At 40.7% G+C, this 26747-nt stretch overlaps 1 protein-coding gene across 2 annotated transcripts in view; it reads left to right on the forward strand.

Annotated features, from left to right (window-relative positions):
* Nucleotides 1-26747, forward strand: part of PLCE1 (phospholipase C epsilon 1) — a 319088-nt gene that overhangs the window by 14216 nt on the left and 278125 nt on the right. For both annotated transcript variants that reach the window (XM_046026766.1, XM_046026767.1), the window contains exon 2: nucleotides 23491-25029. In XM_046026766.1, coding sequence (XP_045882722.1) covers nucleotides 23848-25029 — 1182 coding nt within the window. In that variant the 5' untranslated portion in view covers nucleotides 23491-23847. The remainder of the gene's footprint in view (nucleotides 1-23490; nucleotides 25030-26747) is intronic.

Here is a 26747-nt window from a genome sequence, read left to right on the forward strand (position 1 = left end):
TTGAAAATTTCAGTGTCCTTACAAAGAAATGGCCGAGTCTTTGGCCATTTGTTAAATGGCTTGATTCCAGGAGAGGGAGCTCTGGGGTGGAGTTTTCTGGTGCAAAGTGAGGGCTTGACTGAGGCGGGGTATGGCTTCATAGTCTCCCAAGGTCCAATAACAGGAGAGCATGGCCAGGTGGGCAGGATTTCCTTTGAGGCCTTCTTTCTCTTTGTTTGCTCCACATAAATTTTGGGTTTCCTCAGAGTAAAGTCACCTCCATGAGTTGAGTTTCACTTTTATATCAGTGGTTCCAGACCTTTTCGTGGCCTCCTCCACACTCTTGAGCTCCAGACCTGCATTTCCAATGGCCTGTGTGACATCTTCCCAAAAGTCATGTCTCAAATTGGGCTCAGTCTTTTCTCAAACCTATTTCTCCCATGTTCCTTATTGCAGTGAATAGAACCCGTCCCAACCCACTTACTGAGACCAGAAACCTCAGTTCCCCAAGGCTATCCCTTCTGAGTCCATGGTCTCTTGGCACTGGGGGCTTCTCTTTCACATTTAATTTTCTTTCTCAATAAAGCATATGCTCCATGAAGCCAGGAACAGGACAATTGTTAGTGTTCACTTCTCTTATCTCCAGTCTCACCACCATATTGAGCCAGTGACAAATGTTGACTTACTTGTATGAATTGAATTTCCTGTCTGTTCTGCCTTCTAAATATTTCTCTGGTTAGGCAGACCTCAGTTTAAAATCCAGCTTTGCTGTTTACTAGCTGGGTAATGTTGATATTTTTAAAATTTTATTTTGAGATCATTTTTGATTTGCAGAACAGTACTTTTAATTTCACTTTGCATCAGTTTCTGAATCCATCAAACAAGCATTTTCATAGTACCTACCTCATAGATTTGTGGTGGATTAAATGAAATAAAGCACATGAAACATTATTTGTGTTTGACAGGTGCATACTCTATGCTGTTACAAAGTTAGGTTTGAAGCTAGGATATTTAAGGCCTTTGATGCAGGTTAAGAGGTGTGTGTTTTATTTTTTAGAAGGTGAGGATCCATGAAAGTTTCCAACTATATGGTGGAAAAACCATGAGCTCTGGAATCAACAGACATGGGTTCAGATCAGAACTCTACCACTTAATAGCTGTGAGGCTTTTCACAAGTTTCTAAGCCATTCTCAACCTCAGTTTTATAACCTCTAAAATTGGGGGCCACCTGGATGGCTCAGTCAGTTAAGTGTCTGCCTTCGACTCAGGTCATGATCCCAGGGTCCTGGGATCAAGCTCAGCATTGAGCTCCCTCCCCAGCAGGGAGCCCGCTTCTTCCCTTACGGTACCGCACCCCCTACTCCTGCTTTCTCTCAAATAAATAAATAAAATCTTAAAAAAAAAAAAAACCTCTAAAAGTAGGGCAATAATACCTTGTAACAGGAATTGTTGTAAGGTATAAAGAGACAGTATATGAAAAGTATCTGACAGTAATTTGTTTTTTGTTTGTTTTAAGTTACTTTCTTTCCTCCGGATAACCTCTGGGTTCCCTTGGAAAGAGATCTGTGGTCCAGGGGCTTATCTTTGGCTCAGCCCAGTTTAACATTTTCATCAGATGCTTCAATGAAGCCTGATTTCCTAAATTTGCAGACGATTCAGCATTGGGATAGCTGGTGCAGGAGGTGATGGAATAGAAGCTCCAAATGACCTCAGCAGGCTGACATGGAAAATCAGGCATCTATCAGGTGGATGAAAGCAGTCAGGAGCAAGGAGACCATTTAGAAGGGGATTCCACCGCCCAGGTCATGGATGGAAAGGGCCTGAACAACGGAGGGAGTGATAGGGTCACTGTCAGTGACAGCGAAGGGAGTTAACAGTTGGGGAGAATTTTTTTTGAAAAATCACTAAAATATAGCAGCTAACTGGGTGAATATGTGGATAAAGAGGGCTAGAGATGAATGGGAAATTTTCTTTCTTGGTTCGTGGGAAAAAAGGAGGTGCCAGTTAATAGGAAGGAGGAAGTTAGGCAAAAGAATTGAGTTAGGGAGAGGAGGAGGGCGGGAGTCTGGTTTTGTACGTGGGGTGTTGGCTCTACCCAACAGGAAGTTGGAAAATCAGGACTGTAGCTTGTGGGAGAAGACTCTGTGTCTGGAAAGAGGCATTTGGGAGTCATCCACATGGAGGTGATAGTTGAAGCTGTGGGTGGGAGTGGATGGGATGGCCAAGGAGTGGCCAGTGCTACTCAGAATCATTAGCATTGTTGGCTCCAACTTGAGATAAGCAGGATAAACAAACCCTTGCCCAAGTGGGAACTAGTTCTGCTGCCTTCCTCAGGCTGTTTAACTCATTCAAGCAAAGTTTTACAGGATGAAAAAATGACATACAGTAATTTCAGATTTTAAAAAATTGTATTTTTAATTTGCATATTATGATTTATTTTTAATTACACAAGCAATACATTCTTGAGTAGGAAGAATGTTAACACTGTGTAAACACAGATAAAGTAAAAGTCCCCATTAACATTAACCGTTGTCCAATTTTACTTTGTTTTTCAGAAGCAATCACTGTTACAAGTTCAGTGGGTGTTCTTACAAACATACACATAAAGATATACGTTTGTTTTTGTGTGTGGTTTTGTTTTATGTAAGAGAGCTCATAAAATGTTTTATTTTTTAATTTTTACTTTATTTTTTCTCTTAAAAGTATTTTATTTAATTAATTTATTTATTTTTAAAGATTTATTTATCCATTTGAGAGAGACAGAGAGAGAGTAGGGGGATGGGTAGAAGGAGAGAGAGAATCCCAAGCAGAAACTGGGTCTCAATTCCACAACCTTGAGATCACAACAGGAGCAAAAATCAAAGAGTCGGATGCTTAACCGACTAAGCCATCCAGCTGTCCCAGTTTTTACTTTAATAAATGAAACAATATGGGGGCGCCTGGGTGGCTCAGTGGTTTAAGCTGCTGCCTTCGGCTCAGGTCATGATCTCAGGGTCCTGGGATCGAGCCCCGCATGGGGCTCTCTGCTTGGAGGGGAGCCTGCTTCCCTCTCACTCTCTCTGCCTGCCTCTCTGCCTACTTGTGATCTCTCTCTCTGTCAAATAAATAAATAAAATCTTTAAAAAAAAAAAATGAAACAATATGGGTGCCTGGGTGGTTCAGTGGGTTAAAGCCTCTGCCTTAGGCTCAGGTCATGATCCCAGGATCCTGGATCAAGCCCCTCATCAGGCTCTCTGCTCACTGGGGAGCCTGCTTCCTCCCCCGCCTCTGCCTGCCTCTCTGCCTACTTGTGATCTCTGTCAAATAAATAAAATCTTTTTTTAAAAAATGAAACAATATGCTCTGAAACTCTTTCCAGGTAAATTTGTCTATATCAGACAGAGAAAAATCTTTTCCTGGGTAGAAATGTGCCATGTTTTATTTAATCATTCCTTTATTGATGGAATATACCATGTTTCCAACTTTTGTATCTATCCATCCTGCAGACGTTGATCGCTTGTACTGTGTAGGACACTGCCCAGCAGATAGTAGGATATGTTGGTCAATAGTAAGCCAGGGGTTTGCAAGCTATTGGGGTCAATGAGAAGCACATCCCCCAGGGGTGGACTAAGAGTATGTTATTAACCTTGTGATAGGGCATTTCTTTGTCAGGCTCAGCCACTTGCTGTGTTCAGCCTTCTTGGTGCCTTAAGCTGGAGGAGCTGGAAGTAGCAGGGAGAAAGGGAAAGGGTGAACATATGCTAACGAGATGGGCGCTTTCACCTCCATCTCCACATTCAGCCAAAGTTAGAGTGATTGATTTGGGGAGGGGTAGGTTGGGTTTGAGAACTCTTTTTTTTTTTTTTTTTTTAACAAGTATCAGAATGAATATACAAAGTTTTAAATTCCCATTTGGGAGCTTCTGAAAGTATATCCCCGTTTGAGAAATGGGTTCATTTTTCCCTTTTCTCTGGAGTACATGGGACTGAGGCAGCTCCAATGTAATGACAACAGGGAAAGGAAAGGAAGAAGAACCCCCTTCTGTACCTGCTTTATCCCAACCCACCCATTCTCTTCCTTCTCCCTCCCTCTCTCTTCCTCTGGCTTTCCTGCCTTTGATGCTATAAATCATACCACATCTAGTGAGCGGATTTGAGGCATCTGCAGAAACACCAAGGCCCTCATTTTCCTTCTCTTCATTTTTGCTGCCTTCACTCAGGACACAGAGGGTGGTCCGCTTTGGGCTACTATGTAAGGAATCATACTGGTTCTTCTTTCTCCTCTTCCCGCTGTTCAGCACTGACTCAGCAGCTGGGTGGCTCTGCCAGGCTCTCAGGAAGCATCACTATCCCAGGGTAAGACTGCCAAGAGCTGGGTTTCACAGGCCGTCCTGACTCAATGACCTAGGCAGCCATGCCCTCTAGTATGTGTGTCAAGTCTGGCGGGGAAGTTTCTTGGGATCTCTCCAATTCCCCAAACCAAGCCCCTCCCAACTCGAGTCCTCTGCTTGCAGCACAATGAAGACTGGGGGATCTTTTTCATTTCACCTGTTTCTACTCCTAGCCAAGCCGAACTGGCCCTCGGGGCTGCTGGACCAATGAGTGGGCTCATCTCCACATGGCTTCCTTGCACATATGTCTGAAAAGTAGCTCTGATCTGCTACCTGCAGGGAAGTGGTCGCTACCCACTTCTTTGAGTACATGTCCCAGCCTCCTATTCCCCTTCTGACCTCCACCTGTCCCCTGGCACCCCGGACACACTGGCAGTAAATACCTACTGCTTTCTCTACTTGGAGCTCCCCAAACACAACACATAGTCTTCCCATTCTGTGCCTTGCCTTGGGCTGCTCACTCTTCCCCACTTGCCTTTCCTCTGTACTTGAAATTCAGTTTAGGTGTCAATCATTCTAGAAAGCCTTACCCGACATACACACACACACGCGCGCCTCCAATGCCATATTCACCTCACTGACCTTGGGTTTTTCATTGTATATCTGGGTCTCCCACTCCAGTATGACAGTCTGAGTCACCTCTCTGCCCCCGGGGCTGAGCCCAGGACCTGGAATATACTGGGCACTCAGTTTATGCTATTGAATTCAGATGACCTGGGGCAGGGGCTATCTTTGTGGTTCTTCTAGGTTTGCCCACCTGACAGATCCCTGACTTCCTAAGTCCCATCTTGTTATTTGAGAAATAGTGCCTCATTAGGGAGAAAACTCAGAGAGGCTTTGCCTTATAACAGATAATTGTGTTACATTCTATTTGGATGGTTTGTAGGGTGGAGAATCATTATTTTTAGATTCCAACAAGTGTCTGCCTAGGAAGAGTACAGGAGTAAGGAGGAGCCAAATCACTGTGTCAGGGTCACAGAGGAGGCTCCTTGAGGTGCTTAGGGTGTCATAGACTGCCCTTCCCCCAAACCCCATAATAATCCCACTTAGCCTGTGGAATCTTCACTTTTACAAAGCAACTTGGCCAGACCTGATTTCCTGTAAATCATCTTGGGAGGTAGAAAGAACTGATTTATACATAATTTAACAAATGAGGCCAATTCATTTATTCTACAAATATTTATCAAGTTCCTACTATGTCTCTGCTTTGGGAACATGGAATGAGACAAAACTACTTTTGCAGGTCTCAGGAAGCTCTGGTCCTAGTCTCAGGATGCCAGTAAGTAGCATACAGATAAGTAGTACTTATAATTTCCAGTGGTGGTGATTACTCAGAGGACAATCAGGCAGTGTAATATGACAGAAAGCAATGGGTGAGAGGGGAGAAGGACTGCTTTAGAGCTTGCAGAATGTGGTGACATTTGAGCTGAAATCTGAAAGGTGAGAAGGAACTGGCTAGGTGATATCTGAGGGAAGTAGGGTGACTTGCTGAAAGTCCCAGGCTGGGGCCGGCCCTGAAGCTATGAAGCAGGCTCATTCCCCAGTGTCCCTTGAGCACCTCCCTCCCTTCTCTGTCATGTCGGTGGACCCTGATGGGTATGTCCGGGACAAGCTGTGGGCAGGAAGGGGATGAGGCCTGCTAATATGTGCCAGGAACTCTCACTAAGCATGGATCCTGTCAGCTCCCCTTGGAGTATGCATTGGCAGTCCAGAGCAGAAGAGGGGTCACCTGGGGGCCAGATTTCTTCACTATTTCTCTTTCAGTAAGTCCCTTTCACAAGGCATCCCTTAAGAGTAAACCCACCTCTTTCCAGATCAGCAGGAAAGGGGTATCACAAACTCCTTTACAAGGTAGCTAAGAACTTAGCATTGTGCCCTGTTTTTTTTTTAATTGTGATAAAGTACACATAACATAAAATTTGCCATTTTAACCATTTTTAAGTGTACAGTTCAGTGGCATTAAGTAGAGTCACATTTTTGTGCAGCCATCCATACCATCCTTCACCAGAACTAGTTCATCGCCCCAAACTGACACTCTGTACCGTTTCAGCACTAACTCCCTACCACCTTTTTAAGGCCCTGGTGGATCATGGGTCATGACATCAGTGCCATTACACAAAAGCCTCTCCCCTGGTGAGTTTAGCCTCCTCGTGTTTAATATAGTATCATCGATGTAGTCTGAAGACAACTGGCACCAGAGTCACCCGGTTGGTTGGGAGAAGGGGAAGTGCTTGTTGAAATTTAGATCTCCCCTCTCCTTCCTGAATCAGAATCTCTCACTCAAGCCTGTGCATTTGTGCCACGTCCCACACATGATTATGAAGCTGATGTAAATGTGAGAATCACTGGTTTCAGCCTCATGGGAAGAACACGTGAGAAAATTATTAGCAAAGGCTTAGAAGACTTGCTATGGGGAAGTAGCTACCTGCATTTGAATATCTGCTTCCCCAGTGGATAGCTGAATAATTCTGGGCAAGTTGCTTAATCTCTAAACCTGTTTTCTTATCTCTAAGTTGGAAATTGTGGTCTTAGTACATATGTCACCAGAGTTGCTATGATAATTGAATAAGACACAAGATGCTCAGATAGGTGCCTTGCATGGACCTCCTCGGTCTTGATGTGGCCCAGAGGTGATGACCCAGGAGACTGCTTTACACAGGGTAGTTCTGTTGTCTTGAGGAATTATGGGTAAATGGATCAAAATTTGCTATTCCAAAAGTGTTTTGTCTTTGGCTGCTATCCACTGCAGGAAAGACGCCAGCGTTATTAGTCAGGATAGGACATACATAGATATGCCTGCAGCAATTGATAGGGTAGAATATTTTTCTTGAAAAATCTTTTCAGAGATGGGTTCATGTGGAGAAATTCCGGAGACAAACGGTTAGGTGATTAATAGTAATGCATGTAGTGCTTAGCTGTGGGAAATAATTAAGAAAATGAGGCTCTGGCACCAGTCCCGGATACTTACCACCACCCCACTTTGGAACAAGGGCAATTAAGGTTGTGTAAAGAATGTTCTGGATGGCTGGTGCAATAGTAGTTTCAGAGTGAGTCGCAGTCACTGGTCAGAGAAACTTCCTGAATAGAATGTAGCTCTGCAGAAAGGAAGGTAGAGGGGGCTCAGGAGTGATAAACAGAACACAAAAATGGGAGTGAATAGGCAGGTTCAGGGAACAACAGACCAGACCACCCTGGCTGAGGGGAATGTCATATTGGTGGGTTGGAGAGTCTGGTTTTGATTAGATCACCTTCCAACTTGGCTCCATTTGGCCTAGTTTAATATTATAAAATATCACCTGAACCTAGCATATATCTCTTTGATAAATTTCAATTAGAATCTGTGGTGGTTTTTTTTTTCTAAACATTTATTTGACAGAGACAGATCACAAGTACATAGAGAGGCAGGCAGAGAGAGAGAGAGAGGGAAGCAGGCTCCCTGCTAAGCAGAGAGCCCCATGTGGGACTTGATCCCAGGACCCCGAGATCATGACCCGAGCCGAAGGCAGCGGCTTAACCCACTGAGCCACCCAGGCGCCCCTAGAATCTGTGGTTTTATGGACTATTTCTACTTAGTGCTTAGCATAGGATTTGGGACATAGGTGTTCAAAAATTTTTGTTGAATATGTGAATGAATGAATCATACCCTTTGGTTGACCAGCCCTTGCAAGAAAGGTTGATCAGTCTGGAGGTTCTTGTACTCCAAAGATAGGACAGTATTACAAATATATCGAACAGGTGAGATTAGGCATGATTTAAGGGGGGCATTTTCCACAATCTCCTCGTTTTTAAAATAGTGTTCAGAATGTTGGGAAAAGGTGTGTTGATGTTTATATAGATTTCATTATGTCCAAAAGTTATTCCTTTGGCAATATAATATTAAAAGGAACAAGATACAAATGGAGAATATGGTAAAGTTTCAGTTCTGTAAAAGATAATATGTTCATGGGGGGAAAACTGGAAGTTATAAGAAAATTAGGACTTAATGATCTTACCTCATGTTTTCTACTTTATGCTTATCAGACTTCTTAAAATTTTTCTACAGTAAATCTGTTACTCTTATAATCAGAAAAATACCACATGTGTTATTTTTTTAAACAGTATAGAATGTGGTACAACGCTCTTGCCAAAACTTGCTTTGTTTTTTGTTTTTTGTTTTTTAGCTCTGGAACTCATAAAAACCATAACTGATACTTGGAATAATGATAAAGCGGTAACAAAAATGAACTCTACCTTACCAAGTGTCATATGACATCATTGATTGACTGAGGAGCCCACACCACCCAGGTCCTGAGATTGGCCAACTCATGGCTCCTTGCTTCCACCCGCATATCCTCACCCTCCTTGGATACCGACTGCCCTCCATCACCTGTTGGAGGCTCACGAATGTCCTCAAAGCTGGTAATGCATGTCAGAGCTACCTTGCTTGCTTCAGATTGTGTTCATTGCAAACAGCTCTGTACTTTGGGTTATACTGCCCTGAAAAATAGCAGAAGCATCAAGGTATTGGCCTACAGACTAAAAAAATTTAACCAGGGGCACCTGGGTGGCTCAGTGGGTTAAAGCCTCTGCCTTCGGCTCAGGTCATGATCGCAGGGTCCTGGGATCGAGCCCCGCATCGGGCTCCCTGCTCAGCAAGGAGCCTGTTTCCCCCTTCTCTCTCTGTCTGCCTCTCTGCCTACTGTGATCTCTGTTTGTCAAATAAATAAATAAAATCTTAAAAAAAAAATTTAACCAACTGAGCTACCCAGGCGTCCCAGACTAAAAAAATTTAAATAACAACAACAGCAAAATCCAAAAACGTATTTGCTTAGTTTTCTTTTCAATTAGGTAAAAAGTATGAGTAATGTTTCTTCTCCCTCTTGGATGATGACTTCTTAGTGATAAATCCGAGGTACAGCTAAAATGAACTTTGAGTGTTAATGAGGTATTCCATTTGCATTTTTAACCCTACTGAAAACAAGCCATTAGAATAATACCAGCTGTTTGTCAGCTGTTGGCTTGGGCTTTCACCCAGAATTTGATGTCACTGGTGGGCATCCATAAGGAATAGGAATTATTTTTAAGCTTGTTGACCAGAGGACCTCTGAAGATCTTCATTGGTATGGTGTTAAATATAATGCAAATATAAAAAAGAAAATGGCTAGAAATGGTTATCTTATGTATTAAGTATGTGGATTTAAAATGCTTTCCATCTGTTGGGGCTTTATGGGAGAGCCTTTATGAAACTGGAGAGTTATTTAGTCTAGAAAACATTTTACTCCGTGAGATGATGAAATGTAAGCTAGGTATCAGATGTGGGGGAACCAGGTAGGAGGGAGATCAAGCACAGCCATGAAGAAAAGAGTGTGCAGGAACGGAATCATATCCCATTTTGATTAAATCAGGATCATTTTACTGAGAGACTGTAATGTGAGAATGTGCTAGGGTAGTGGAGCAGTTCTATTATGTTTATCTCATCCAGAGTGAGTTAGTTTTCATCACATGTATTTTTAATTCTTTGGAAAGACAATTACATTAATTGAGGAATGGCTTATAGAATATCCGTTTGAAGAAAAAAACATTTAGTGAATGGGTGTGTTGATATTGCAAACTATCAACTAGTTAAAAATTGCTTGTAATATGAGCTATAGGTACTTCAGCCAAAGGTGGCAGTTGGCTGTTTGGGGAAGCCTGTTATATTTTTAATGCATAAGATGGGTAATACATGGGCTTCAAGGAAGCAGCTCTGGGTTCTTTCCAGTGTTTCTCTTCCCCTTCATTGCAGGGCTTCCAAAATGTCTGCCTTGACCTGATACTAGAACTTTCTAGCACCTATCCAGGATAGTCCTATTGCTTCTGCTGCCATTGTGCTTAGTGAGGGTAGGGTAACTTCCACAACCTTCTGTCAACCCACAACCTTCCATTCCATCTCCAAGACATGGCCAAAACTCCTTCTCTCCTCCATTTTCTCCTTGACCTCATTTACCAGGTCGGAGTCCTCTTTTAACGGCTGTGACATTCTCGGAGAAGTCTTCTCTGATAAGATTTGAGTGCAAGCTGATTTCTGCCATCTCTTATCTTCACTTTTTATCAGTTGCACAGTTAGTACACACACTGTTGAATGATTCTCTCAATTTTTAACTGCCTGCCTGGATTATTCAGGATTTTATGATATTAGCTCATATCCTAAGTTTCTTCTTTATGGCTCTGTAACTTTATGGCTCTCTAATTTTTAATTCTAAATGATTTTCCTGTGGGCAGGGGTTGTGCCTTTCTCTTCTTCTGCAGTCATGTAGTCCTTTGCACATATGTGCTAACACCCAGTAAACTTGTAGAGCTCAACTTAAATAATTCAGCTGCTTGCCCTGGATGCGATAAAAAAATCACCACCTACTAACATACAAATAACATTTTACACAGAACAATACATGCATGAGCAAGTATTTATTGAGCCTTTATTATTATAGTCCTCAGAGGGGATTTAAAAGAAATAAACATGGTTCTACATTAGGAGGGAGTATATGATGACTCTGGATATAATGATAAGAATAAAGGGTACCATTTTTTGAGGGATTACCACCTCATAAGATTATTGTGAGGGTTATATGAGCAACTATGATTCCTTCCCCCACCCCCATGTTACAGATATAAAAACTAACCCTTAGCAAAGTAAATGGAGATGGGATCCAAACTCAGACTGGAGGATTCCACTGTACTAGTGCTATGTCAGCACCATATTGTACAGTTGAGCAGGTCGTTCAGTGCTTGGAGGTGCCTTGCCAAGAGCACAATGCAGCCTGCAGGCTCCTTGGGAAGTTTGAGGAGTGTATACTGTATAGCACTTGAAATGTAGCTAGTGCAGCTTGGATGCTGAATTTTTAATTCTACTTAGTTTAATTTTTTACTTAAACTTAAATGGCCACATATGGCTAGAAGCTACTATATCAACACAGGTCTAAAATGTAAATAAATGGAATTATTCAGTGCTTGGCTTCTTTCACATAACCTAATGTTTTTAAGATTCATTCATGTATGTTACATAATCAGGAGATCATTCCTTTATTTTCTTTTTTTTTTAAAGATTTTATTTATTTATTTGACAGAGAGAGATCACAAGTAGATAGAGAGGCAGGCAGAGATAGAGAGAGGGAAGCAGGCTCCCTGCCGAGCAGAGAGCCCTATGCGGGACCGATCCCAGGACCCTGAGATCATGACCTGAGCCGAAGGCAGCGCCTTAACCCACTGAGCCACCCAGGCGCCCCCATTCCTTTATTTTCTGAGCAGACTTTGACCATATGAATATACAACAGGTGTTTTATTTATCTTTTGATAGACTTTTGGGTCATTTCCCAACAGTTTGGGCTGTTATGAATAAAGCTACTAAAGACATTTGCATACAAGTCTATTTGTGGGTATATGCTTTTATTTTTCTTCTACCAGTGGAGTTTTTGGGTCATCTGGTAAATGTATATTTAACTTTATAAGACTTGCCAAACTGTTTTCAAAAGTGGCTGTATCACCTTATATTCCCACCACAATATTCCAGTTTCTCCAAGTTTGCACCAACTTTGGTATGGTCATTTTAGTATTAGCTGTTCTAGTGGGGATGAAGTTCTATCTCATTGTGATTTTAATTGGTATTTCCCTGGTGACTGATAACCTTGAACATCTTTTCATGTGCTTGTTGGTTATTTGTATTCTTTTGTAAGGTGCTTTTTCAAACTTTTGCCCATTTAAAAAAATCGGGTTGTTTCTCTACTTATTGAGTTATAGGAGTTTTTTATGTGTTCTAGAAGCAGATCCTTTATTAGATATTTATTTTACAAGTATTTTCTACCATACAATAATGGCTTGTCTTTTGAAGAGCAGATGTTTTTAATTATGTTGCAATTTATCAATTGTTTTTCTTTTGTGGTTTATACTTTTGTGTTCAGAAATTTCTGCTTGTTCCAGTAGTTGTAAAAATTTTCTCCTATGTTTCCTATTAGAAGTTTTATAATTTTAGCTTTTACACTTAGGATCCATTTTGTGATCCATTTTTTTTTCCCTTTTTATTAATTTTTTCAGCGTAACAGTATTCATTCTTTTTGCACAACACCCAGTGCTCCATGCAAAACGTGCCCTCCCCATCACCCACCACCTGTTCCCCCAACCTCCCACCCCTGACCCTTCAAAACCCTCAGGTTGTTTTTCAGAGTCCATAGTCTCTCATGGTTCGCCTCCCCTCCCCAATGTCCATAGCCCGCTCCCCCTCTCCCAATCCCACCTCCCCCCAGCAACCCCCAGTTTGTTTTGTGAGATTAAGAGTCATTTATGGTTTGTCTCCCTCCCAATCCCATCTTGTTTCATTTATTCTTCTCCTATCCCCCTAACCCCCCATGTTGCATCTCCATGTCCTCATATCAGGGAGATCATATGATAGTTGTCTTTCTCCGATTGACTTATTTCACTAAGCATGATACCCTCTAGTTCCATCCACATCATCGCAAATGGCAAGATTTCATTTCTTTTGATGGCTACATAGTATTCCATTTTATATATATACCACTCTTCTTTATCCATTCATCTGTTGATGGACATCTAGGTTCTTTCCATAGTTTGGCTATTGTAGACATTGCTGCTATAAACATTCGGGTGCACGTGCCCCTTCGGATCACTGCGTTTGTATCTTTAGGGTAAATACCCAGTAGTGCAATTGCTGGGTCATAGGGTAGTTCTACTTTCAACATTTTGAGGAACCTTCATGCTGTTTTCCAGAGTGGTTGCACCAGCTTGCATTCCCACCAACAGTGTAGGAGGGTTCCCCTTTCTCTGCATCCTCACCAGCCTCCGTTATTTCCTGACTTGTTAATTTTAGCCATTCTGACTGGTGTGAGGTGATATCTCATTGTGGTTTTGATTTGTATTTCCCTGATGTCGAGTGATGTGGAGTACTTTTTCTTGTGTCTGTTGGCCATCTTGATGTCTTCTTTTCAGAAATGTCTTGTTCATGTCCTCTGCCCATTTCTTGATTGGATTGTTTGTTCTTTGGGTGTTGAGTTTGCTAAGTTCTTTATAGATTTTGGACACTAGCCCTTTATCTGATATGTCGTTTGCAAATATCTTCTCCCATTCTGTCAGTTGTCTTTGGTTTTGTTAACTGTTTCCTTTGCTGTGCCAAAGCTTTTGATCTTGATGAAATCCCAATAGTTCATTTTTGCCCTTGCTTTCCTTGCCTTTGCCGATGTTCCTAGGAAGATGTTGCTGCGGCTGAGGTCGAAGAGGTTGCTGCCTGCGTTCTCCTCAAAGATTTTGATGGATTCCTTTCTCACATTGAGGTCCTTCATCCATTTTGAGTCTATTTTCATGTGTGGTGTAAGGAAGTGGTCCAATTTCATTTCTCTGCATGTGGCTGTCCAATTTTCCCAGCACCATTTATTGAAGAGGCTGTCTTTTTTCCATTGGACGTTCTTTCCTGCTTTGTCGAAGATTAGTTGACCATAGAGTTGAGGGTCTATTTCTGGGCTCTCTATTCTGTTCCATTGATCTATGTGTCTGTTTTTGTGCCAGGACCATGCTGGCATGGTCATGATGATGACAGCTTTGTAATAGAGCTTGAAGTCCGGAATTGTGATGCCACCAACTTTGGCTTTCTTTTTCAATATTCCTTTGGCTATTCGAGGTCTTTTCTGGTTCCATATAAATTTTAGGATGATTTGTTCCATTTCTTTGAAAAAAATGGGTGGTATTTTGATAGGGATTGCATTAAATGTGTAGATTGCTTTAGGTAGCATGGACATTTTCACAATATTTTTCTTCCAATCCCGGAGCATGGAACATTTTTCCATTTCTTTGTGTCTTCCTCAATTTCTTTCATGAGTACTTTATAGTTTTCTGCGTATAGATTCTTAGCCTCTTTGGTTAGGTTTATTCCTAGGTATCTTAGAGTTTTGGGTGCAATTGTAAATGGGATTGACTCCTTAATTTCTCTTTCTTCTGTCTTGTTGTTGGTGTACAGAAATGCAACTGATTTCTGTGCATTGATTTTATATCCTGACACTTTACTGAATTCCTGTACAAGTTCTAGCAGTTTTGGAGTGGAGTCTTTTGGGTTTTCCACATATAGTATCATATCATCTGTGAAGAGTGATAATTTGACGCTAATCCTTTGTTTTAATAATTTATTAAGCGTTTATATTCAGACAGTACCATGCATGACTTGATTTTCCTGTGTCGGCTCCACAGAGCTGTATGTTTGACTCTGCCACTGCCTCTACCTAACCTACACAATTTATTCACCCACTGTCCTCTGTTTCCTATGAGCAAATGCAGCTCATCTGTGTGACATTCCATAAGCAGCACACACATTGTAAAAACAGCCTGGCCATGCAGCAGCTCTTTCATCTGTGACATGCAGAAAATAGTCAAGAAGGGCTTCCCCATCTCCCCAGGATCTACAGAGTTTTCTTTCTTTCTTTCTTCTTTTAAATTTGCTCTTACATGAATATCACTTATAACTAAGACAACTGCTAGGCCCAATTATCATACAACATGCATATAACACCCAGTGCTCATTGCATCACGGGCCATCCTTAATGTCCATCACCCAGTTACTCCATCCCCCACCCACCTCCCCTCTAGAAACCCTCAGTTTGTTTCCTATAGTTAAGAGTCTCTTATGGTTTGCCTCCCTCTTTGTTTTTATCATATTTTATTTTTCCTTCCTTTCCTCTATGTTCATCTGTTTTGTTTTAAATTCCACATATGAGTGAAATCATATATTTGTCGTTCTTTGACTGACTTGTTTCATTTAGCATAATACCCTCTAGTTCTATCCATGTCATTGCAAATAGCAAGAGCTCATTCTTTTTGATGGCTGAGTAATATTCTATCATATATACATACCCATGTATATATATATGTGTATATATGATGTATATAATATTTGATATATATATTACATCTTCTTTATCCATTCATCTGTTGGTGGACATCTGGGCTCTTTCCATATTTTGGCTATTGTGGACATTGTGGACATTGCTGCTATAGGAATTCTTTTTTTTTTTTTAAGAATACTGAAAGTATTTTTTAAAATTTAAATTCAGTTAATTAACATAATGTAGTATTTGTTTCAGGGGTACAGGTCTGTTATTCATCGGTATTATATAATACCCAGTGCTCATTATAATATATACCCTTCCCAATGTCCTTCATCCAGTTACCACATCCCCTCACCTGCTCCCCTCCAGCAACCCTCAGTTTGTTTACTAAGATTAAGAGTCTCTTATGGTTTGTCTCCCTTTCATTGTCTTTCATTTTTTTTTCTCTCTTCCCCTATGATCCTCTGCCTTGTTTCTTAAATTCCACATATGAGTGAGACTTACTTTGCTTAGCATAATACCCTGTAGTTCCATCCACATCATTGCAAATGGCAAGATTTGGGGTTTTTTGATGGCTGTGTAATATTCCATTGTGTATATGTACCACATCTTTATCCATTCATCTGTCAATGGACATCTGGGTTCTTCCCACAGTTTGGCTATTGTGGACATTGCTGCTATAAACATTGGAGTGTGGGTGCTCCTTTGGATCACTACATTTGTATCTTTGGGGTAAACACCAGTAGTATAGGAATTCTTTTTTAAATTGGTGATGTTCTTAAGGATGAGGCTAAGGTGTGGATTTACTGTACTAGATAAAATGATAGTCCCTTTTATCTCCTTTTATCTCACGTAAAGGAGTAATATGATATGAGTAATATAATATGAGTATTTTTCTGCACTTGATCTTAACCAAAAGGCAGACAAGTGGTGGGAAATATTTTTCTGAAAATCATATGGGTTGTATTGAAACAGGAGGAGGTTAGAATTAGGAAACTGAAAGCTCCTAAGGAATCCAGGTCCTAATGGACAAGGATTGGGTTCAAAGAGCCATGGAAAAGAAGGAGAGAATAAAATGTCTGTTGAGGCTATATACCTGTAAACTGTACCAGGAATGTGGGGTGCAGGGTATCTATGAACCTCCTTAAGCTGAAGGATGCAAGGTCTCTGTTCTTCACAAGCTTTCAATCCATGCAGGGGTCCTATATAATCAATTGCTACAGTATAGTGTTTCATGACAGGTTGTACTGGTGAAATGTAGTTCTTTTTGTGGGAAACAGATGAGAACAATTAATGCTGTTAAGTAGGTATCAGAGAGGGCTACAGAGGGGGAATGTCATTTAAGCTGGGCAATGGAATCTTAGCAGAGTTAGGAAACAGTGGAAAGGGAAATGCACAAAGGCATTAGTGCTAGGCTGATTGAATACATGGCAAAAAGACAAGTATAACAGGATATCTTCTTGGGGGGTATTGGTCAGTGGTGAAGCTGGAAAAAATAGACTGGGACTAAATCATGGAGAGTCTCTTGCTACCTTCTGCTGCTCACTTTTTTCCTTTCTCACCTCTCTTATCAAAAACGTGCATCTTTGGGGTGCCTGGGTGGCTCAGTGGGTTAAGCCTCTGCCTTCGGCTCAGGTCATGGTCCCAGGGTCCTGGGATTGAGCCCTGCGTCGGGCTCTCTGCCCGGCGGGGAGCCTGCTTCCCTTCCTCTCTCTCTCTCTCTGCCTGCCTCTCTGCCTACTTGTGATCTCTGTCTACTTGTGATCTCTGTCTGTCAAATAAATAAATAAAAGCTTTTAAAAAACCGTGCATCTTTGTGTGCATGTCTGCACATATGCATAACTGCAGAAATTCTTGACATGATTGTACTACAGCAAAGGAGAGGGAGTCCTTTGAGTGTCAGAACACTGCAATCCTATCTACCTCCAATCTTGGATTAAATTTCTAATAATGTCTGTGACTCCACATTTCTGGGAGAGCAGTAGGGGGTGATTTGCAGGCTGCTCAGAGACTGTGTTTACAGTGAGGATTTCCTTTCTTTGTGAGTTTTACAATTGAGAATTAACCTGTAATGAACAAACTTTTTTGGTGATCCTCTATTTTACTATATGGCAACCTTATCAATGTATTAGTTCAAAAATATTTGCATAACTTTGGCATCTACCTATACGTTAATTCCTGATGTTTAATATACACAGAGTATAAAGATTAAGGTGTCTCTGGGTTTTCTGGGTCACCAGTCTAGCCTCCCAGACTTTGAAATTTTTCTGATAAAGGGAGTGGAAGTCATGAAGGGTTAAGTCTGTGGGGTCTTAGAAAATGACCCAGATTAGTGCACCAGTGCCTTTGGGAATGTTTTGAAAGCTTTGTTTCTTTGTAAGTTATGGAGTTTCCATCGTAATGTTCAGAGAAAGGAGGCCAGGAGGGAGTGGAGCAGCAGACATTCAGTGGAGAAGAGTGATGACTGACTCATCATGTAGGGTTTGGGTGTGGGTGTGCCTGTAGTAAGGAGAAAGGGAGGAAGAGCTGTGCAGGCAAAATATTTTCTTTAATCTCTTTGCAGAGTCGGCTTTGTGGAAAAGAATGCATAAGTAAATAACTGTCGTATGGTTGTTTATCTGTCATATATGTGATACTACCAGTGAGTCTATAAAATCCTTTAAGTTTGAATATGAAATAGAAATGTTACATCCCATTACCAGCTTTAACAGTTGCCCTAGTATTTCTCTTCATGATGGTGAAATTACTGAACAGTTTTCACTTTCTTTAATTGGATTAAATGTTCTCCTAAGAACTTCAGATGAATTCATAACTATGCATTGTATTTTCCTACTTCTTTTTTTTTATATTTTATTTATTTGACAGAGAGAAATCACAACTAGGCAGAGAGGCAGGCAGAGAGAGAGGAGGAAGCAGTCTCCCCGCAAAGCAGAGAGCCTGATGCGGGGCTCAATCCCAGGACCCTGAGATCATGATCTGAGCCGAAGGCAGAGGCTTTAACCCACTGAGCCACCCAGGCGCCCCTTTCCTACTTCTTTATCTTTCTTTACTCTATTCCTTTTTCCCAAGGTCTCTTTTTTGGTTACGGATAAGAGTAATTGCTACCTCTCTGTAAAGTTCCAAGTTAAATCCCCCACCCCCAGAGCTTTACTGATTTCCTGGTCTACAACTACCTTGCTTCTGAACTTGAAATGCAACAGGTGCTTAGTAAATAATTGATAGTTGGGTCACCTGGGTGGCTCAGTGGGTTAAAGCCTCTGCCTTTGGCTCAGGTCGTGATCCCAGGGTCCTGGGATCGAGCCCCACATCAGGCTCTCTGCTCCTCAGGGAGCCTGCTTCCTCCTCTCTCTCTCTCTCTCTGCCTGCCTCTCTGCCTACTTGGGATCTCTGTCAAATAAATAAATAAAATCTTTACAATAAATAAATAATTGATAGTTATCTTATAGTTTTTGTTGTTCTTGTTGTTAAATCCCACCTCCTTCTGACATTTACAATCATAAAAAACAATGTGCTTGTATTTAATATTTTTCTCATTTAATTGTTCTTTATGACACTAGATTTCATCTAGCCCAGAAACATAAAAGTGGAGACATACTGTAAATTAGTGAATATAATTTTCCTTCCAATGCCATAATTCTCTCTCTACAGCTTCTTTGTTATATCTCTACTTTTCAATAAGCCATTCAAATACTCTGAGCATCATCCATAAAATGGGGGTGATGATGGTATTCACCTTTATTAGTTAGGAAAAGGTTTGGGTGTGAGTGACAGAAAACCTAAAATAGTGGTGGCTTAAACAACATAAAATTTTCTTTTTCTTTCCCCCAAATCCAGGAAACAAGCACCCAGGCTTCTATCTTATTTCTTTACTATGAAAGGTGTCCATTCTTATATTTACCTCATGGTTTAACATGGCTGCTTCAGCTCCGGTCATCATGCCTTCCCTCCAGTCAGCAGAAAGGAGAAAGAGGGAGAAGAAAGGCACACGCTTTCTGTTCAAAGACACTTCCCGGAAATAGCAAACACTTCTCTTTATTTCTAATTAGTAATAACTTAGTGACATGAGTACATCTAGCTAATAGTAAGGCCGATAGAGGGATGGTCATATGCTTGGCTAAAATTCAGAGTTTCTATTACTGAGAAAAATGAGAACAGATTTTTGAGAATAATTAGTAGTTTCTGCTACTGATCATGTTATTATAAAAATTAAATGAGGTATTATGCACACTGTGCTTAGAACATGTCTGACATATGATACATGCTCAATAAGAAGTTATGAGCCATTATTTTTATAATTAACCATTATAGACAGTATTCATTCACTCTAATATTTGTTCAATATCTATCAAACACCTGCTGTGCTAAACACTGTGCCTCTTTCTATTTAAGTCCCTCTATCAACAATGAAAAGACTGCCATCCAAGATAGCTTCTCCTTTGTTGTTTTTTTGTTTTTAAAGATTTTATTTATTTATTTGACAGAGAGAGACCACAAGTAGGCAGAGAGGCAGGCAGAGAGAGAGAGAGGGAAGCAGGCTCCCTGCTTAGCAGAGAGCCCGATGCGAGACTCAATCCCAGGACCCTGAGATCATGACCTGAACCAAAGGCAGCGGCTTAACCCACTGAGCCACTCAGGTGCCCCCTTCTCCTTTGTTAAACAGATCTACAAGTTAGAGAATACTTTATGACAGTAACCCAAAGCATACCTCCCCAGTAATTCATTTGTTTTGGCCCTGATCCTACCTTTTGAAACAATATGTAACCAGACTATTTCCTCATCTCAGTTCTTCAAATATATGAAGATGGCTATTAAGCCTTCCACTTAGCCTTCTGGCTCTAACCAGGCATTTTATTGACTCATTTGTCTAGCACACATTTTGGCAAACTTTTTATATAAAGCGCTAGTTGGTGAATATTTCTGGCTTTGTGGGCTATATGGTTTCTGTCAGTTTCTCAACTCTATCATTGTAATGCAAAAGCAACCATATACATTACATAAATGAATGGTCATGGCTGTGTTCCAATAAAATTTTATTTACAAAAACAGCAGGTCAGATTTGGACTTCTGTCTGTAGCTTGCCAGTCCCTGATTTAGCCCATGGAAATTTGTCTATAAGGTTATTTGTAACTTACATTTCTCTATCTTGAAGATAAAAACTTACTCTGTGTCACTCCTGATTCTTCTTAAACCTTTCATTTCTTTTTCTTGTCTTACCACTTTGGCAAGATTTCTAGCACCCCTGGCATCATCTCTATAGCCATACTTCATGGCCAATCATTCCTCTAAACATATTACCCATCCCAATTCGTCTCTAGTTTGGAAATGCTACCTTGACAAGTTCCTTCTTATTCTGCCATATTCTTAACTACATATCCTTTGATCTCTCTCAGACTGGTCCTTCTCTAGGCCTCCCTAAAAACCACATTAAGAAAAGAAGAATCTTTTTTCCATCTCTTTCTTCTTCAGAACTTTTAGACTGTGATCTTTATTCAGTGCTTCAGGTTTTCTTCAGCCAACTGTCTAATGCTAGCTATAACTTTAACCTAACCCGTCTTCCCTCATAGATGACCTAGGACTAACCAAGAGGAGGAAGGTAGAATATTAACATTTAGTAATTGACATATAAATTATGAGTTTCATTCTAATGTTACAGAAATAGGAAGTATAATTTGAAATTGATCATATAACCAGCTCATGGTCATGCAGCTGGGATTCAGGGAGTCAGTCCCAGTTATAGAATTGAAATTTAAATTTGAGTGAACCTGGTGAGTGGAGTGGGGGCATCTTGCCAAAGTAAATTCAACACTATGTCACCAACAGAGCTGCTGAACTTTACAAGGCGTAAAATAACAAGTATTTGCCCCAGACTTTTGGTTTCCAAAGCATTTTTTAAAACATTTTATTTATTAGAGAAGGAGAGAGATAGTGAGAGAGAGCAAGATCAGGGGAGAGAGGGAGAAGCAGGCTCCCCAACATGGGGCTCAATCCCAAGCTCCTGGGATCATTATCCAAGAGCTGAAGGTAGACGCTCAAATGACTGAGCCAGTCAGGTGTCCTCCAAAGCATTTTCTCCACAGTCTGAAGGAATAGGCGGTTTTATTTCTGTCTTACATGTGAGGAAATCAAACCAAACCCAACATGGTTAAAATATTTGCATGAAGTACTAAGGGCCTATGTCGTACTGTTTTTCTCCATGAGAATCCACATTTGCTCTTTTCTGAAAAGGACACCCCACCTCTTTATCTTGCTAATTCGTTCTTATTTTTCAAAAATTCGGCTTCATCACCATCTCTTCCAGGAAACTCTCCCTGCAATCACTCCTGCCTTGTCCGCACTATCTGATTTACATGTTCTTTCTCTGTTAACCCACATTATAAGCCTATTTACACTTTACCTTACCTGATGATTTATTAGCTTATAAAGAAATCAGGGGCAGATTCCTGCCTCATTTAGTATTGTATTCAATAAGAATTTTTTGAATAAAAGAATGACCTGAGATAGAGTCTTTAGTCCTTGGTCCTGATTACAGCTGGAGGCAAAACAAAGATCTCAGCCTTCCAAAGACAAACTCAAATAAAAGAGGATCCTCCCAGAAACCATGGAACCCATCAGCTAACAGACATCAGGAATTCAAACCCATGAGGTTTCAAACTAGGTAGTAAGAAAGCATAAGAAGTAAGAAAGCATACTATGGTGAAGAGCATAGATTCTGGAGCAAGGTTTCTTGGGTTTGAATTCTGACTCCACCATTTTCCAGCAGTGTGATCTTTGGCAAGTGACTTAGCTTCTCTGTGCTTTGATTTCTAATCTGTCAAATATGGATAACAATAGAACTGATCTGTATTAGTTCTCTCTTGCTGTGTAACAAATTACCTCAAAACAGTGTCTCAAAACAATAAACATTTATCTCACATTTTCTGTGGCTCAGAATTTGGGGAGCTGAATGGTTTTGGTTCAGGTTTGTTCATGAGGTTCGAATCAATATGTAGACCTGTAGACCATGGCTGCAATCACATGAAGGCTTGACATGTTGGAGGATCCGTTTCCAAGATGGCTCACACCAGTGGCTGTTGGCAGGAGGCCTCAGTTCTTGTCACATGGAACTTTGCTTATGACATGGTAACTGATTTCCCCTAGAGCAAAGAAGGGGAAGAGCAAAGAAGAAACCCTAATGATTATATGAACTTTTATGATCTATTCTCAGAAGTTATAAACTGTAACTTCCAACATATTCTGTATGTTGGAAGGATGTTACTAAGTACAGTCCACATGCAAGGGGAAGGCAGGCTCCAGCTTTTGAAAGGAGGAGTATCAAAGAATTTGAGGACATACTTTAAAACCATCATGCTATCTTGTAGGGTTGAGTGAGAATTACATGAGATAATAATTTCCAAGTGCTTAGAACAGAAGTTAAACAGCACTTGCCTTGAATTACCTTTCTCCCATAGGTGAGAAAGGACATATTAACAGTCAATCTGAAGGCTTTGGCTTTAAAAGTTACTCTAAAAAATAGACCAAAGATAATGAAATCAAGTTAATGCCATAGCCATTAAAATTATCTATATAGTTCTGGGGGTGGGGGGGGGGCTGTGTGGCTCAGTGGGTTAAAGCCTCTGCCTTCAGCTCAGGTCATGATCCCAGGGTCCTGGGATCAAGCTCCACATCAGGCTCTCTGCTCAGTGGGGAGCCTGCTTCTTCCCCTCTCTCTGCATGCCTCTCTGCCTACTTGTGATCTCTGTGTGTCAAATAAACAAATAAAATCTTTTAAAAAATTTTCTATATAGTTCTTGACCTGAAAAGCTATTCATGAATTGAATTTGTAAAAAAAAAGCAGGTGTAAATCAAGAAGTACAGCATGATTAGGTGCTTGTGTAATTATATACACGTATCTCTGTGTGTTGGTACATAGGGAGCCTCCTGGAAGGAGTTTCCTCAAAGTATTAATATTTATAGGGCTCACCTCATTTGTTTGTTTTTCCTTATTTCAGGAATCACTATTCCATGTTACCTGTTGTTTGATATCTAAAAACCATTGTTTCATATTTTTTTTCTGATTTTTTTGCAGTTGTTTAAGGTGGGGGGATAATTCTGGTCTCTGTTATTACTCCACTTTGGCTGGAAACAGAATTTCTGAAATATTAAATCAGAAAAATAAATACCTAAAACATTGAAAGTAGCTATCAGTTGCAAAACTCCTTCCTCAAAATTGGTTCATATTTTGCATTAGCTTAGAATTATTAGGAAGTTCATTTCAAAAATTTTATTTAGTGCCACAGTGTTTGATATCATGTCTTTTTCTTTCAGGAAACATTCAAACTGGAATTTTAAATCATTAGTAAGTCAGTGATGGACCAGAATTTGCAGAATGCAATCCCAAGTAAAAATCTCCAAAAGAATTACTTCAAATAATAGAGGAAAGAAAGTTGAACTGCCACCTTAAAATCCTGGTCTAGAAAAACATATTGCAGACGTCAGAAAGTAATGACTGGGGAAATTTATTTGGCTCTTAATGCATCTGAATCAAAAAAATTGTCACACTGTTTCTCAGAGGACTTCTACATCTGAGAAATACTATTTTAATAATAAGTTGTTTTATAAAAATCTTGACATGATCACCAGAGAGGAGAAACAGTAATAGCTAAAACCTGTGTATGCGTCAAGATGACATCAGAAGAAATGGCAGCTTCTGTTCTCACACCTGTCACTCAGAGAAAAGTGACGTCCACTCCATCTGCTGTAGATGAAAGTAGTGAAAAGGTCTCAGACATCAGTATTCTGAAGGCACATAGCATCAGACAGAGTGGGCAGACTTCTACCACTGCACAGATGAACAAGCTTAAAGAAGAACCTTCTGGAAGCAACTTGCCCAAGATTCTCTCAATAACAAGGGAGAAAATAGTGAGCGATGAGAACAGCAATGAAAAGTGCTGGACAGAAAGCACACCAGTTTCTGTGGAAAACCTTAACATTAACCAAAACGACATACTGACAAAGAGCCAGTGTTATGACACGTGCGATTCTCTCATGAAGGAAGACCCATATTTGGAAACTGGAATCCCATCTTCACTGGAAAGAACGGTGTTCCCTGGAATTCAACTGGAAATCAATGGACCTCCCATGGATATTAGTCCCTTAGGAAGTCAGTCGACTATCATAGAGACTGGCCAGGCACACCCTGATGGCAACACAGCAGCATTTCGCTTTCGTTATGAAGTTGACAGAAGAGTGTCAGATACTTTCTGTACCCTGTCAGGCAACTTGATTTTAGATGATTGTGGAAACTGTGTACCACTGCCCGATGTTGGTGGGGAGCAAAAGAAAAATTATGCGGCATATACTTGTAAACTTATGGAATTGGCTGAAAACTGTGATAATAAGAATGGGCAGCTGCAGTGTGATAATTGTGATACCTTGGATGACAAGTACGTATGCTTTGAAGGTTCTTGCCGAAGGGCTAGTGTGCTATGTTCTAGTGACAGCCTTTGCAGGGACGACTTGACTAACAGTCCCCCTGCCAAGACTTTTCTGAGCCATTTTGAGGACTTCCCTGATAACTGTGAAGATGTAGAAGAAGATTTTTTTAAGAGCAAAAAGGAGAGGTCCACTTTGTTAGTGAGGAGATTTTGTAAAAATGACAGGGAAGTAAAGAAATCTGTGTATACCGGGACAAGGGCAATCATGAGGACTCTGCCTTCTGGTCACATTGGGCTGGAAGCTTACAGTTACATCGATCAGAAGAGAACTGGTCTTTTATTGCCCTGTGGGAGAGTTCTGGAACAGCTGTCAGTGGTGGCAATTAGGCAGGATGGAAGCCAGTGCCTATCAGAAGCCCAGTGGTATCGGGTAAGAGTTAAAGTTTCTTTTTGACCACTTCTTTAAACTTGATCTTTGAAAAATCCAATTTTCCACTGTTTTAATTCATGGAAAGTTTTAAGTTCTGTCAAACTGTGATTCTTAGGGGAAGCGTTTTGTAGTTACTAGAAACTAATAGACCTTACAGATACTCCAATCGGTAGCTGTTAAGATTTAGTTAACTTTGCAATGATGTAAGTATATATGTAAAATACACATATATATGTCATCAGGAGTGCAGAAATTAGGGAGACTCCCAGGTTACTGTATGTAGGATTATAACACAGACTCCTGATAGTGGGAAAGCAGCTCCACTGACTGATTACCTAGTCATGTCCTTTGGAGGTAGGTGCTTATGTCTTCCTTCTGACATGTTTTGAGGTTGCAGGACCTAAAAAAACTTAAAATCTGGTTTCCTCCATTTTCCAACCAATGTTCCCAGTGTCTTCCCTTTTCGCCTTTTATGTGCCATGGACCCCTTTGGCAATTTGGTGAAGCCTGTGGACTCAGAACAATGCTTTTAAATGCATCAATACTGTTACGCTGAAAAGAAATAAAAAAAATAAATAAATAATTAAAAAAAATAAATGCATCAAATCAAATGCAAAGTGTTACAAAGGACACAGGTGATGTGGCCATATGTATACATACCAGGAAATTGTTTGAAATTGCGATATACAGCAGGGTAGGTGCTTCTTTATTAACACATTAAGAAGTGACATTCAGTGAGGCGATGACTACTGTAATTTCTAAGTGGTAAGGGATGTCAGTAAGGAATGGTTTCCCTGCGACTTTCCTAGTTTAGTTCTGCAAATCCCACATCCAGGGAAACCCCTCAGTCCTGGGCTGACCAGGGCAGTTGGTCACCCTAAATATAAATATTCTTTTACGGTTTTGACCACGACTATGATATATGGACATACCTGTGATTTCTCTCGGTGACAAGATCACAGGTGCTGCTCCCACTGCTGAGTCTTGTTTCCTCTATTCATAATTGCAGGATGTACCAAATGTCTAACTTTCACGTTCTAGTGTTTCCCAGTTTCACGTTCTAGTGTTTCCCAATTCCTTAAGACCTGGCCTTGTGAATAAATACCCGATCTAGAAAAACATTCCTTTTATTGAAACATAACTGGTGTATTTTTACTATTATCATCATCAGTCATGGGAGCTGATACTTACTGGGCATTTTACACGTGCCAGACAGACGTTGGGTCACATAATTTACATACTTGATTTCATGCAATCCTCTCAGCTACCCTCCAGTATTGGTATGATTATTAACTTCATTGTATTGGAAGAAAACAGAGTTTCAGGGAAGTCATGTGCCTCAGCCAAGGTCACTTCACTGCTAAGTGGTAGAGCTAGGATTGAACAGGTTCTGTTCAATTCGGTGTCCGTTAATTGAGTTGCCACCCTCACTGATGCTTCTGGACTTGGCTGTGTTCAGTGTGGCAGTTCTAACCCTGGCTCTGTGTTAGAACCACAGGGTCCAGGTCCTACTCCAGACCCCTTGAATCAGAATCGCTAGGGTCAGGCTCAGCATGAATGTTTTTTCATAGTTCCCCTGGTGACTCTATGGTTCTGTGGAGTTGAAAACCACTGCCCAGGAGCTTTAACTGAGCTCTTTGCTCTTTGGTTAGGACATTTAGGGAATATTTGCTCTGTCCTAAAGACCCAGACCCTACTTGGGCTCTCAGGAGTGGCAG

The sequence above is a fragment of the Meles meles genome, chromosome 13, assembly GCF_922984935.1.
Source record: "Meles meles chromosome 13, mMelMel3.1 paternal haplotype, whole genome shotgun sequence".
Taxonomy (NCBI): Eukaryota; Metazoa; Chordata; class Mammalia; order Carnivora; family Mustelidae; genus Meles; species Meles meles.